This window comes from Drosophila sulfurigaster, chromosome 3, assembly GCF_023558435.1.
Source record: "Drosophila sulfurigaster albostrigata strain 15112-1811.04 chromosome 3, ASM2355843v2, whole genome shotgun sequence".
Lineage (NCBI taxonomy): Eukaryota > Metazoa > Arthropoda > Insecta > Diptera > Drosophilidae > Drosophila > Drosophila sulfurigaster.
The window spans coordinates 42,726,697-42,742,122 of NC_084883.1; the positions used below are offsets into that span (position 1 = coordinate 42,726,697).

The 15,426-nt window shown below is 37.7% G+C and overlaps 1 protein-coding gene across 8 annotated transcripts in view; it reads left to right on the top strand.

Moving 5' to 3' along the window:
• The window catches only part of LOC133842142 (protein trachealess), a 39,381-nt gene that overhangs the window by 21,954 nt on the left and 2,001 nt on the right, over nucleotides 1-15,426 (top strand). The window contains exons 1-9 of one of the 8 annotated variants that reach the window (XM_062275114.1): nucleotides 1,397-2,581; nucleotides 6,249-6,484; nucleotides 12,151-12,218; nucleotides 12,349-12,652; nucleotides 12,797-12,918; nucleotides 13,289-13,366; nucleotides 14,019-14,212; nucleotides 14,278-14,384; nucleotides 15,225-15,372. In XM_062275114.1, the coding sequence (XP_062131098.1) occupies nucleotides 2,331-2,581; nucleotides 6,249-6,484; nucleotides 12,151-12,218; nucleotides 12,349-12,652; nucleotides 12,797-12,918; nucleotides 13,289-13,366; nucleotides 14,019-14,212; nucleotides 14,278-14,384; nucleotides 15,225-15,372 (1,508 nt within the window). In that variant the 5' untranslated portion in view covers nucleotides 1,397-2,330. Of the gene's footprint in view, nucleotides 1-1,396; nucleotides 2,582-6,248; nucleotides 6,485-12,150; nucleotides 12,219-12,348; nucleotides 12,653-12,796; nucleotides 12,919-13,288; nucleotides 13,367-14,018; nucleotides 14,213-14,277; nucleotides 14,385-15,224; nucleotides 15,373-15,426 lie in introns of those variants that run through there. The other 7 variants (XM_062275115.1, XM_062275116.1, XM_062275111.1 and 4 more) reach the window with 7 other exon arrangements.

Here is a 15,426-nt window from a genome sequence, read left to right on the forward strand (position 1 = left end):
CTTTTGAAGGTGACAGACATGTTCGAGGCGAATTGAAGCTTTCGCTAGCTGCAGAACAAAATGGCTGCCGACCGAAAGACTTTCACAATTTTGCGGTCGCCCTTTAGGCCATTGATGAAATTAAACAATTTCTGGGATTGCTTGAAAATTATTATAAACGCATAATAAAAGCGAGGCGAAAAAGTAAAACTCGTCGGTCTGCTCGGTCGCTGTCTGTGCGGGTTCGGAATATTAAAACGCCCCCTTCTACTCCGCTACAGTAGAAACCGATTTGTTGGAAGGCAGAAGAAAAAGCCCTGATATACAGGTACCCAAGTGCCACTCCCCCGTCTCAAGTCCACAAGCTGCTGCTCCTGGCAAAGGTTCGGGTTCGCTGTCTCTGCCGCTGCGGCTTCGGCTGCTTTGGGGCTCAGTTTGTTGGCTTTGGCCTGTTCCACCATTGGCATTTTGTCATTGGCATTTCGGTCACATACACAAACACACATAAAAAGCGAACGACAGACAAAACTCCCACACACACACACATAGTACAGACACATAAGCATTGCGCGAGAGCGAGAGACAAAAGCAGCTGAAAGAGCCGCTAAACAAATTCCCAAATGTGTAAAGAAGTAAACTAATTGCTGCGCGTGACGCAGCTCCAACAACAAAGCTGGGTATCCACTAAGTATATAATAGAGTGAGAACGAGAGAACAACGCAAGCAACGCAAAGCAAATGCTGCAGGCGCAAGCGAGAAAGCAAGCGAAACCAGTTTTAGTTTACGTCTGCACGTACACACACACACAGCGACAGACAGACATTTATAGAGTTGCGCTCTTTTGCTCAGCGTATGCTGCTCTTTCGCTCGCACACACAGTCGGGCTCATTTGGTATGCGCGCTATGTTGATTCCGATTCGACGGCAGTCACGTCCCGCCCATTTGCACGCACACACACTCAACACACACACACACAGGCATATACAGACACCCGCACAGCAACGGCGAAGCGAGAGAGCTTGCGGCGAATTGGAGCGTGAGGCTGCTTAAAATGCTACTGGTGCGCCCAGTACATGACCAGGCGTAGTGTCAGGTGCTCACACACACAAACATACACACAGAGAGACACGCATGCTGCTGGCGCCGCTGCTGCTCACGTTCGTTTAGCCGACGTCGTTGCCGTCGTTTTCGTCGTTGTCGTTGTCGTTGCTCGTTCGCTTCACTTCGTGTCGAGTCAAAGATGTCACCCCCAAAAATTGTCTAGCTGTGTGCGTGACAAGCTCGCTCGCTCTCTCGCTCACACTCGCTCACTCTCTCCGACTTGCTAGCTCGCTCTCTGCTGCGAGTGTGTTTATTGTAAGGGGCAGCGCTGCCTTTTTTTGCCTTACTTTGGTTTTGTTCGTGACGTGAACGTGACTCTGAATTATTCTGCACGTATTCGTCGCCCGCAACGGACGTACAACGTACAACGTAAGCACATCACATCACATCACAGCACTCTCGTGTGGCGCGCTTCGTTCTAGTTCTTCACGTTACTTTCCCATCGTCATCGTCGTCATCATCATCAGCGCTGCAGTTTTCACGTACGCTGCCCGGCCGTGCAACTGTAACAACCCGTATCCCGTATCCGTATCCGTGTGTGTGTGTGTTTGTGTGTTTGTGTGCGTGGCACCGTGGACGCCCTGTGCGTGCGTAATTGGCGCCCATTTGTTTGCAGGCCGCGACGCGCCACAACGTAACGCAACCCGTACCCGTAACCGTATTCCGTATCCGTTTTGCCGGATTCCCAAATCGCAATCACAATCACAATCACAGTGCCAACTGCTCAGTTGGAAGCTGCAATTTTCGCCGAGCGACGTGCCAAACGCGTCTGACGTGATCCGTGCTCGACCAAAATAACACAAAAAAAAAAAACGAAGAGAGAGAGAAAAGAATTAACTGGCCAAAAGTCGATAGCTCGCTAATTTGAATGCCAATCGAAGCGCTGTCTGCTGTCTGACTGACGCTTCCCGACGTTAGTTTTCCGTGCGTGTTACGCCCACGCTCCGTTCCGTGACTTTGTCTACGTGTGTGTGTCAGTGTGTGTGTGTGTCTGTGTCCAAGGATAATTGAAGACAGCAACTGACACGTACGCGTGCTCCAATTGCCAGACAGACAACAAAAGGATGCGTCGTTGACCCCCAAGAAAAAGTGTGCCAAAAAAAGAAACCAAAACAAAACCCAATCTCCAAAGTGCAATATTGGATGAGAAAATGTGCCAGTTCTAAAAGTTAAAGTCTTCCAAGTGTTACACGCACAACATTTTTCCACTTTTGGCAACCGAGTCGAGAGCACTTTTGTGAAGCACAGATATGATGCCCTATCAGGCGGTGGCCATGGACTATGCCGGCTATCAGCGGCAGCCAACGCCAGGTCATCCGGGCAGTCACATGATCGGCTCCCTGGGCATGTCAGCGGTCCCATTCACGCCTTCGTGGATGGTCCCCGCCCAGGACCTTTGCGGCATGTCCCCGTACAACAAAATGCCCAACCAACATCAGCCGGGCGCACCCGGAATGCACTCACAACAGCAACCCATCGAACCGGGGTTAGTTGACACGGGGTAAATTACAAAACAAATATATAGCAAATCAAGTGTCGTAACTAACAATGTTAGCATTACATAGGAATATGTGATAAACACTCTAATAATACAAATACCAAATACAAAATATCATAATATTAAGGACAGTTCTCAATATTGATAAGTTTATAAGGATTCTACTAAGAAGCGAATCATCAACTATCTTAAAGCACCCAAATAAATAGTTCAAAGACTTAACTTCCTGGAAACAAATTATTGCTAATTATTATATTTTTGTATTTAGTTTAAAATCCATGCCATACAACTTTCTTCATATATCAATTCTTTATACTTTTTAAAATATATACAAATTCTATAACAATTCGAATTTTTATAAAGAAACTTATTGAATTCAGTATAATTATTATATTTTTGCTTTCATATTCAAAGTTTATATCGTATCAAAACTTTTTTGTACTTAGTACAATACTAAAGAAAATTTGGAAAATTTCCAAAGAAACATATTGAATTCTTGCTAATTATCATATAATAATAATATATTGAATTTTTTTAACATCTTTGCCATAACAATGTCTTCATATTTAAAATTTCACTTGATATTTATCATGTTTTATTTTTCGCTCATCTTTCGCTTTCAATTTGACACATTTTGGAACACTTTTTATGAGTGTTTTGTCAACATTTTTTATTTGACTTATTTCTGGGAATTACGATTACATAATATCAGCTCTGCAGACAACAGTTAGAGTCATCCCGCTGCGTCTTGTAGACTGTCAGAGCGTGTGTGTCTTGGCAACAAAGAAGAACTGATAAAGCCATAACGGTACTGCACACAGACCATAAACAATGGCCTGCTAGGAGCATAGTTCTTATCCTTTTATGTTGACAGTCTTTCTTGTGTGTGTGTGGGAAAACAAAAAGAAAATCACTGCAGTCGCAGTTTTCTTTTCACTTTCTTACCCTCGTATCTTGATCGAATGATTTTTGCGTTTGATTGGCAAAAAAATCATGTGCCAAAAAACCGCAATATTAGGGAACTTGTAATCCGCTTTGGTTCTTAATGCGATCAGACGACAATATCGAACGCTAATCCCTAAAATACCTTTACAATTCAAAAACATTCCCAGCCAATCAAGTGGAAACAAAACAGAAGCTTTCACACAGACACGTCGCATGTATAAGAACAGTTTTTAACTGCGCCGCAGGCAGAAAAGCAGAAGCTTTGAAAGCTCACCAATACACAGACATCTGGTCAATTTGCTAATGACGAGCAATTTATACGCCCGTTAGCGGTAAAATTGCAATTTGTGTTTTTTTTTTCTGTTTTCTGTTTGTGTGTGCGAAATTAAAAAGAGCACAAGAATCATTTATCAAGGCGACACCTTTGACATCGCCTTGACTGACGACAGTTAAGGGATATCACGTCTTCGGGGCTAATTTGAATGCTGTTTATATTGATGTCCGGAAGATTGATGCTTTCAAATGTTATTTTTCGAGAAAAATGTCATGTAATTTCGCACAGCGGAACGTGTAGCGAATTATTTGGCAAATTGCTATGCGTCTATCTACAAAGTGTAGATTCGTTTGGGTTCTAACAGTTTCCACGCACATTTCCATAGGTTCTTTGAACCAGGCATTTTTATGTGGAAACCAGAGCCAGGTACTTCATAATTTCATGGGCAACACACACTCAGCTCAGATTTAAACAAACTAATTAAAAATTTGTTATTCGGAAAGCAAGTGGAGTCTTAGCTTGTAAAGAAGTAAAGGCAAACAACACAATAATAACAAAAAAACACACAAAAAAGACCAAAAACTGGCTTGGCCCGTGGCAGACGCATGTTGTACGGGTTTCAAGTCGCGCTCTTTACGCCGGTTTCATTTTAATTATCCAAAATATTTTTATAACCCAACGACGTAGTCTCAGATAAGCATCAGAGATGAGCAGCCCAAGCAGCAGCAGCAGCTCTCGAGTAATCCCCACCAGAAATGCGTTGAGCGCGCAGAAGCCGCCGCGACTCAAATAAAGTTACACAAAACGAGGCTCGACGCTTGTGATGAGCACATTTACAGATGCCCCACAGACATAAAAATAAATTTAAAAGCCCACAAAATGTTGCCAAGCCAACGCAAAGATCACTTAGGGCATGGGAGCAGCCTTAATACTCTGCAAATTTGCGTAGGCAGCGGCTTCAAGCTGATGGGAAATCTCAACATACAGTTAAGGGAAATTTTTGGGAGATGGGAAATTTATATTTTAGAATTTACTTTAAGTAAATATGCAATACTCTGTAGAACGAAAATGTAAATAAGTAACAGCTTAATTTCATCAGAGTGATTCTTAGAAATTAATTATATAGTCATAAATATTCAAAGTATTTCTATTTATTTTCTTTATAGGACTAAAGTATTTCTGTAGTTTCTATTAAAAATATATCAATAACCTTTCCTGTGTTTAAAATTTGTGATACTTTCACAAGTTATCCAAGTTATAACAAATTTAATACTTAATAACTCATTTCTGCATTTAAAATTTTGTATACTTTCCCAAGTTATAATAAATTTAATACTCAACTAAAAAGTTACTTTAGTTACAAGGAATATTTTAGAAAAACTTCTTGGTTCAACTTCTTTAAACAATAATTGATAAGATAGGAATATGTAAAGAAAACTTCCAAGTTCAACTTCTTTGAACAAAAATTGGAAAGTGCATTAAAAAAACACACAACTTGCTACAAAATCAATGTGCTTCCAACATTGTAGAGCACTTATAAATTTCACTACAATAACGAAACGTAAAATTAACAAAATGAAATGGGGAAAAACAACGAAAACAAGAACTGAGCGGACGAAAAAGCCGACGACAACTGAAGATGACAACAAACTTAAATTATGAACGCTTAAAACACAAGTTTCTGGCGAAGATGATGGCCAGATGCTTGTGATCAGATAGCAGACGAACTGACTCCAAGCTAAAAGAGACTTGGCGGTGTTTTTGGCCTTTTGTGGCTTGTTGCAGCAACAGTTTTGTTGAATGAAAAGTCTGTGCATTAAAGGGAAATAAAAACGCAGACCGCGACCTCAAGTCTGAGATCGAAATCAGAGTATCTGAGAGTCGGCATCTGTAATGCAAGTTTGTAAGGGAATTGAGAAAGATACAAAGTCTGTTCGGAGACAATAATACAAATATCAACTGGCAACTAAATGGACAATGGAAAATCTGTAGCGCATTGAAAATGAGGCAATTTTTCTTTAGCTGGTGGCTAGAACCGATCGTCAACTTGACTGTGAGAACAATATTGTCATAGCAAAGACAGAAAGAGAGAGATAGAGACTCGAGTCTAGGGTTCGCCCTCGTTCCACTGACTGTTGAAAGACTGACAAATGTGCGGCAATTTGTTTGGACTGACACCATTTCATCACAATGAAGCATAGCGGATGGGGCAACAGTCAAACAAATTGCCAAATTGTCTACGCTGACAGCTCGTCAGCACGACAGGTGAGAGTTGACAAAGCGAGGGAGAGAAAGAGGAAGATAGAGAAGGGGGGAAAGAGAGAGGGAACTTTGTAGGATCCTCTTCGGCCATTCGTCAGTGTCTACTTACAGCTTATATCAATATTTATTGCCACAAATTGTTGCTAATGTGTCCATTTGTTTGCCTCTCTTCGCTTCTTCTTCTTGCAGCATTCTTGAACTGCGCAAGGAAAAGTCACGAGATGCTGCACGCTCGCGACGTGGCAAGGAGAACTATGAGTTCTATGAGCTGGCCAAGATGCTGCCCTTGCCGGCAGCCATCACCAGCCAGCTGGACAAGGCTTCCATTATAAGACTGACCATAAGCTATTTGAAATTGAGAGACTTCTCCGGTCACGGAGATCCGCCATGGACCCGCGAGGCTTCCAGCAGCAGTAAACTCAAAAGTAAGTAACGAAATTATATTCTTCATTTTCAAATAAATAATCTAAGAAATTAGATAAATTAGTAGTTTAAATAAGTTATAACTTAAAATTGAAGAGGGATAAGCTTACATATAATTTTCCTCTTTACTTACCAATTTATAGAAATAAATTAACAAATTTACAAATATATTATAGAAATATAAAAGAAGGATAAAATAATATAAGAACATAAAACTAACTTTTCATAAATTAACTTTTAGTAAAAGTGATACTTATAAAATCAATAGATCGATACCTTAAGAAGGTATTAATAATATACAAAATTATCTTTAAAATGAGGTTCAATAGTTTATACATAATTTTCCAATTAAGTCTTAAGTCAATTTTTCCGTTTGAACATAAGATCGTTACCTTAAAAAGGTATTAATTATGTAATCATCTTTAAATTAAAGATCAATAATTGATTCTTCTTTTTCCAATTAGGTTTTAAATAATTTTTCGGTTTGAACATAAGATCGATACCTTAAGAAGTTATTAATAATACAATTATCCTTAAACATAGAGCATAGAGCATAGAGTATTAAAGCATACTTCATTCTCCAATTAAGTTTTAAATACATTTTTCGGTTTCAATATAATTATAAAGAAATTCAAGTGAGTTATACCATACAAAATACGCATAAAGTTATTTAATTGTTTTACCAATGTCAATAGTTATTTCTATTTTTATGAATGTTTGTTCTAAACTTAAAATTTATTAAATATACTTCGCTCTTTTTATATATTTTTGATGAATTACAAGTTTTATAGATTCAAGTTGAAATCAGTTTGAAATATAAGTAAATTTAGCTTATTTTAGTATTTATCAATTTTTGCTGATTCTTAGCTTGCCTTAAGATTGACAGATTGATTTTAATTTTACTTAAAAATGCTTCAACAACTTGAAATAGTTTCGATGATATAGTCACAGATATATGATCTCATTTTTAACTTCTCTTTGAAATCAATTAATAATATGAAAACTAGTAATAGAAATAGGTTTGTTATAGTCAAATATAAATATGAAATATTATATTACTGTTAATATATATTATTATATTATTTGTTAGTCTTCTTTCCTCAATTTTGGAATACCTCAATTCTCTTTTCATTCACAATATTCATGATCTAATGCCTCTTCCTTCTACACAAAAGTACACAAAAAAGTTATTGTCTCTGTTGCCAAGTGAATAAGTTGGCTGTCTTATCAAGTTTGCGCAGCGAAGTGAGGCCAAAATTGTAAGTGCAGTGAAATTTCCGAGCTAATTTGCATTGACGACTGTACTTATCATATATTATACGTAGTACAGTAGTGTGCGTAGGTGAGGCAGCCATATTGGAAGCCATTGGCGAAGCGGGGAGCAAAGTGAACAGCAAAGAATGAGCAATAAAACCGAAAGCAGGAAACACATTCAATAAGCGGGGAGCTTTACTTTTCGGATGCCTTCAGTGAAATCAAAATTTGTCAACTTTTCTATGCCAAAATAAAAAACAAAAATGAAAAATACAAAATACAAAATACAAAAAATATGCGCGCGCACCTTAAAAACTGTTTAAGCCAAGTTGACAAGCGGCCAGCAATTTATTGGTATTATTTTGTTTTGGGCTTTAGGACTGACGAGAAGGTGTAGGAGGAGGAGAAGAGAAGGGTGATGGGGAGGGGAGGAGGTAGGGACGTAAGCCATGACGATGGGGGCCTCGAGTTGCCGATTTGCATAAAATATCGCTATTAAGCGTAATTTATTTTATTTGTCGCGCATGCGCAGCCATTTTTTTTATTTTGTATTTTGTTTTTTAATTTTTGTTGTTGTTGTTGGTTTTGCTCACGTCACTGGAGCATTTTTATTGTCATAGTCGCAATTGTTATTGTTGTCATTCATTTATTTATTTACTTTGTAGTTTTTTTTGGCTGTAGTTGTCGCTGTCGTTGCTTTGGCTGTTGCTGTGTCATGCGAGTGGCTGCCATTGTGGAATTTCAGAAGGCCAATCAAAGGGGCCACACAAATAGTTAGCCAGGTAGACAGTTGGCCAGCTAACGCAGCCAATTTCAGACGTAGAGCCCATTAAGTTTAACTAAATGCGGTTCTACGATTAACCCATTTCGGTAGCTATCGATTAAAGTCGCTGACAATCGCAAATGGTCAACAGCTTTCACAATTTGTCCAGGAAATTAACAGTTCACGATGATGTGATACAAAGTTGTTTAGTGGGAAGATATGCAGTGTAGATAACTATTTTTCGAAAGAAATTTAATCCTAATGTAATTAAAAGTTGGGATTTATCTTATTAATTTTTTTGTAACATAAAGTTAAGATTTACCTTAAATACTGTAGCTATCTCTCGGAACAGAAGTAACTAAAGGTTAAGATTCTATTTTAAGTTCAGAGTCAACAATATTTCATAAAATATGGCAAAATACAAACAAATTTTAAATTTACTCATATCAAAACAACAAAATGGCATTACATTTCAAACAATCAAACACTTTTTTTCATAGATAGAATGAATGACATATAGATCTTATTGATGTTAAAAGAACGAACATAAAAAATAAGGAATACTCAAAGACTTATTTTATTTTCGAGTCGAGCAGCCAGCACTCTCTTTTCTGTAAATTAAATGTAGTATTTAATACTTTATTTAAATATATAAATAAAATATAAATATATGTAGGCTACTATCTATCGCATTAATTCCTATAGATATCAAAGAAAAACTCTACTTTTGAAAAGATATATAATGCATATTTAAATAGTCTTTGCAAAAAAATTTATATTTCGGTATAGCTCAAAGAATATAAAAAAAATCGAATTTTAAAATTCTGTAGAAAGTTTGTTCAAATGTTTATATTAACTCTAATTTAGTTTAAAACTAGTTCAAATTTAAAAACTATATTTATCAGAAAAGTATTTTCAATTAAATGCTTTTCTGATTGTTATCTCTTTAAAATCAGTAGAGGAATTGTTTAAGATATATCAAATATTAAAAATATTGTTGATCTGATCCATATTTTTCATTACAAGTACATACTATATATGTGAAATATTTCTGAGACTCTTCAATGTGAAATACTTTTGAGACTCCTCAAATTCTGTTAATATTTGAAGTGTTTTATATAATTGTTTTTCTAAAATCCAAAATTAATCATATCATTTATGCCAAACTCTTTAAAAACTGAAATTCAAAAAGCCAATAACAGTTTCTTGCCCATTTTCCGTTGTCGCTATATTTTTAAGTTAACTTTTGCAACTTTACCTTTAAGACTAAACATGGAAAACCCAAGCAAAGTGTTTGCCAGTGAAAAGTGCCAAATGTTTGTGGAAGGCAACTTAAGGTGGCAGGCAGCGTTGTCAGCGATTGTCGCGTCATGGATCGTGCATCGTTGGCCACGTCAACAGCAACAGCAACAACAACAGCAACAGCAAGTTATTGTCACGTCAAAAGCATTCCAAGTGAAGCAAGTGAAGTGAAGGCAACAGCCAAAAGCATGACCAGGGCTACCACTTGGGGTATTATATATATATATATATATGTATATAGTGCCATAGTCTGGCAAGAGAAGCTATTGAATGGCAGCTGGCAGAGGCCAAAAAGGTAGACAAGGCACTAAAAAATAATCCAAAATCAATGGGGCGTTATGGCAATGGGGGAGGCGCCGAAGAAGAAGAAGAGAAACGGGGGATTGGCTTCCACTGAATTGGATTATTATGCGAAACTAAACCCAAAAAAAGGCAGCAACAAGCTGCGGGCAATAAAAAGCACTTCAATTTGACCCACAGCCACACAAAAAAAAAAAATATTAAGCCAGCAAAAAAAAATATCAAATATATATACATATATATATTTGAAACCAAGAAAGGGGGCAGCTCCGAAGGTCATTAAAGAGTGAGAGAGAGAGAGAGAGAGAGAGAGAAACCCCTCCCACATGGGCAACACATATGGTCAGCGGAAGCGGAAACTGTTTGCCAACTTAGCAGGCATTGAAATCGCTGGGGATTTGCCACTCGCAATGGAACAAGAGAAGGGCATGAGGAGGGCATGAGGAGGAGGCGTCGAACGAGACTAAAGCGATTTGCACTTGTGCGAATTATGACCTGAAGTTGGTCAGCAGCTAGCTCAGGGTTGCTTCCTTTACTCCCTCCCTTACTTTCCCCTGCTCTCACTCTGGTTATAATCGTAAAATTCAATAATTGAATTAAATAAATATTCTCAAATGGGCATCAGCTGAGAAAATATTGAACTCAGTCTTCAGCTTTATGACTCTCTATGACACTGCGGTTCTTCGCATTTTATCCTCGCCATCATTTATGACTTTCCGCCCAGCAATAACAACATTGCGGCCACTGGTCAGAGGCCATTGGGCATCCATGACTAGCTAATGAAGCTGCAAGGATGCGCATCAGCTTGATTGTTTGCTGGCGAGTTACGAACACAAAAACAGCTGGGCAAGTGTCAAGATTTATTGCTCAAATTTGTGGAAGGTTTTAACAACTGATGAGAATATAATATTAAACATATTGAATTGACTATTTTATTTTAGAAAAATCTTTGATATGGTTTCACAAAAAACTCTTCATTTTCTATTCTATTGAAATATTATTATTATGCTTAAAAGCTTAGAATTAGCTATTGGAATTTTCTTTTTTAAATTTACTTAAAATCTCAAATTAGTAAGTAACTATTTTATTAAAAAAAAAGCTAGTTTGATACAAAAACTAAATACTCTTCAGTTTCTATAAAATACATAATGCTTAAATCTTAAATATAAAAGTTCAAATTTTTCGATATCTCTTTACAAATTTTTTTTTATAAATTCCAAGATTGCAATACCTTCCTGAATTGCAATTGCACTCCTCAAAAGTTTAATGCATTTATAAGAAAGAATATTAATATTTTAATTAGAGTTATCTTATGTTATTATTTTAGATAAATATCTTACCTATTTCAATATTTTCAGTGTGGTTATATTATTTCATTTATTTGTTTATGGTTTTGTTAAAGTTGACAGGTTGTCAGTTCTCAACATGAGGCCCAATTCTATAGCTATAGCTGATCATTATAATGATCACACCATAAACTTGCATACCAAACATTGCAATGCATTACATATTCACCAAAAATATAAAAAAAAAGTTGTATCTTATTTTAGACGAATTCTTATAAGCATAAATCTTAATACCATGAACTAACTTAGTTAGCAAAAAATACAACAAATATCTACGTACAAATCTGGAAGCTTTCTTTTATTTAATGACAGTTTTTATAAGCATAATTTTTAATAGTAGTAAGATCATAAACATCCTCATCTAGCAATATTTACAATAATATTCTTAATTGAAGTTAGTTTACTTGTATTTATAAGATTATTCATAATATTGAATGAAATATAATATAATATTTTCATTTTTAGAATATTTATCCTAGAAATAAAAAGTATATTCATAATACACAATACGTATTTACACATTTACATTACATATTACATATTTACACAATTACTTACTTAGTTACTTACTTACTTACTTACTTAATGACAGAGTATTTAAAATGCGGCCAAGCCACATAAATTCATTCAGTTTGTGTTCACAAGAATATTTCTCTGTTGTTTGCCCAACACTCATCAGCATTCGTTTTGTGCTCATTTCCAGGTGCAGCCATTCGTCGCAGTCCCGCCGTTGATTTGTTCGAGCAACATCAGGGCACCCACATACTACAGGTAAGCAGAAGAAGAAGAAGAAGCAGAAGAAGAGAGGCAAAGAAGAGAGAGGGAGAGATAGCGAGTTGCAGCCATGTTTGGGCTCTTTATGCAAATGTCTGTTTAAAAATGGAATTTATTTTACTTTCAGTCGCTGGATGGCTTCGCTTTGGCTGTGGCAGCGGATGGTCGCTTCCTGTACATATCGGAAACGGTGTCCATCTATCTGGGACTGTCGCAGGTGGAGATGACCGGCAGCAGCATATTCGACTACATCCATCAGGCGGATCATGCGGAAATCGCCGAGCAGCTGGGTTTGAGTTTAACCAGCGGCGGGGGCGGAGGAGGAGGCGGTGGCGGTGGCAGCAGCGGCAGCGGTGCAGCAGGCTTGGCATCGCCCACATCGGGCGCCTCCGATGATGGGAGTGGCACACACGGTACGAACAATCCTGATGGTGAGTCGAGTCCGAGTTGTTGTTCCGTCTCTAAACCTAAACTGATCTTTAGTCAACCTACGATCAGGCAGTTGCCCAAGACTTCATCACTCCACGAATATTCCAATAGAATCTTTAAACTAACTTTTCAATACCTTTTTACAGTTGCTGCCTCGATGACGCAGGCTTCCACCAGCGGCTACAAAGGCTATGATCGCAGCTTCTGTGTGCGCATGAAATCGACGCTAACGAAACGTGGCTGTCACTTTAAATCCTCTGGCTATCGGGTGAGTTTCGTTTATCCTTCCTTCCTTCCTTCCTTCTTTACATAGTATTTCCCCACTCACTCAGTTTGTAAGCTCTTAACGGTGCCATGTAGTGTAGTGTAATAATGCGACGTTTATCGTAGATCCACGCACGGTTTTACTTTTTATTCTTTTTTTTTTTTGTGTTCTATGTTTTTTTTGTTTTTGTTATCATTTGTTATCATTTCGATTTTTGAGTTTGTAGTGCTGCTAACCTTGTTGACATTTTGTTAGCTCGTCGGGGCGTTAGACTAAACTAACCTGTTCTGTTTTGGTTGAATTCAGTCAGTAAGCGATAATTGTGCTTTTATTACGTATACGTATTACCATCCCATCCACTGCTTATCTACAGGCCAGCGATGCAACGAGCAATTGCAACGGTAACAATAACAATGGTAAAAATGTTAAGAACCCGGCCTCAAACTATTCGGTACGTATCAATTGAAATCAGTACGACAAATGCAAATGCAAGGCAAACAAAAATTTATCATTTTTATCAAATTTGGGGAGCAGCTGCCCCCGCCAAAAAAAAAGAAGAAAGAAAAAAGAAAACGCAGTCTTTTATTTTGAACAATTTCGGCCATATTCAGTTTGATCCCAAGTATCGTAAGGCAATGCAAATAAAACTGATTTTAGATTGATCAGTATCGAATATGAACACGGCACTCAGACACACTCACGACTCTCTCAGGCGCAAAGGGTCCAAGCTTTTTGAATTTAAGGCCAACTTCATCATCAACTGCAGCCTCGCTTCATTATCAGCAATCGTCAATCATCATTATCAACTTCATGTTCATCATTTAACATCAGCTGCCAGCAGACAGCGCTTTTGTCAGTTTCCCGAGTGAGAGAAAGCTTTCCAAAGCTTTAAATCTCAACTGCAGCTAAGCTGTCTTTAAGCTGGCTGCTATAACTAAGAGTGCACTTACAAAGCTAATTGCAACCACCTCTCTGTAAGCTGACAAAAGCTGCTTGATAGCCGCCATTTATCCTAGCTCTTAAGCTCTTATTTCTTTCTCTTTTCCACTTGATCGTTTGCATTTGTGCTAAATCGCAAGCTTTTCTTCTTGTTCCCTTTGCAGGTTGTGCTGCTGCTCTGCAAGCTGCGTCCTCAGTACACTTTCTCGCACACCCGCAAATCGCAGCCGCCCCTTCTGGGCATGGTCGCTTTGGCCATTGCGCTGCCGCCGCCCTCAGTCCATGAGATTCGCCTCGAGTGCGACATGTTTGTCACCCGCGTCAACTTTGATCTGCGCGTTGCGCACTGCGAACCAAGGTAAGTCAAGAGAGAGTAAAGCTATTCCTCAACGATCTTTATTCATTCTACTTTCTGCTTTACAGAGTTTCGGATTTGCTAGACTATTCACCCGAGGATCTCGTCAACAAGAGCATGTATTCGCTCTGCCACGCTGAGGATGCCAATCGCCTGCGCAAGAGTCACACAGATTGTAAGTAGCAACTTTGCAAAGCCTTTTAATATTCCATAGATATACGTCTGCCTGTCCGTCCATTTGTTTCTACGCCAGTTAAGCACTTATTACTGAAGCTATCTGAGTGAAACTTGGCAGAGATGTTTATTATTTTTGTAAGCACTATATATGTTGAAATCAAGGAGATTTAACAATTATATCTTATAGATAACATAGGAATGATCGCTAGAAGGTCAAATTTCTTTGGGAAAAGCTTAAATTTTAAGCTTACTTTTATTACCCAAAAAGTGATAATATTGCTGCTATCAATTTTGCAAGTCATTTTATAAAGCAATCGCATTCCGCCTGCCCATAGATATATTTATACGTCTGCCCGTCTGTCCATCTGTTTTTACTCCAGTTAAACACTCATTTCTGAAGCTATCTTAGTGAAACTTGGTAGAGATGCGTATTACTTATGTGGGAACAATATATGTCAGAATCTAGTAAATTTAGCAAGTATATCTTATAGTTGCCATGGGAATGATCGCTAGAAAATTAACTTTCATTATAAAAAGCCAAATTTTTAGTTAACTTATGTTACTTAAAAGGTGATAATGTCTTTACCCAACTTGCTTTATGAAAAATGATAAAATACTTAAAAAAAAAAAAATCAGAATTGACTAGATTAGTTGGATATGACCTATAGTTGGCTTAGGAATGATCAATATTTCTATTGAGTAAATCGATTTTCATACAGAAAGAAGAGTTCGAAATATTGATCAACATTAGCTTATATATCTTATAAATCTCTATAAGTAATGCCTCTTTTACAATCTTTACTTTGATTTTAATTTTGATATCCTTTAATTCTTTTAGTGATCGAAAAGGGTCAAGTGCTGACTGGCTATTATCGACTGATGAACAAGAACGGCGGTTACACTTGGCTTCAAACTTGCGCCACAGTCGTTTGCAGCACCAAGAATGCCGATGAGCAGAATATCATTTGCGTTAACTATGTAATCAGGTAAGACTCGATGGATAACTGATCACTTAAACAGTAATTAATCCTCTACTAATT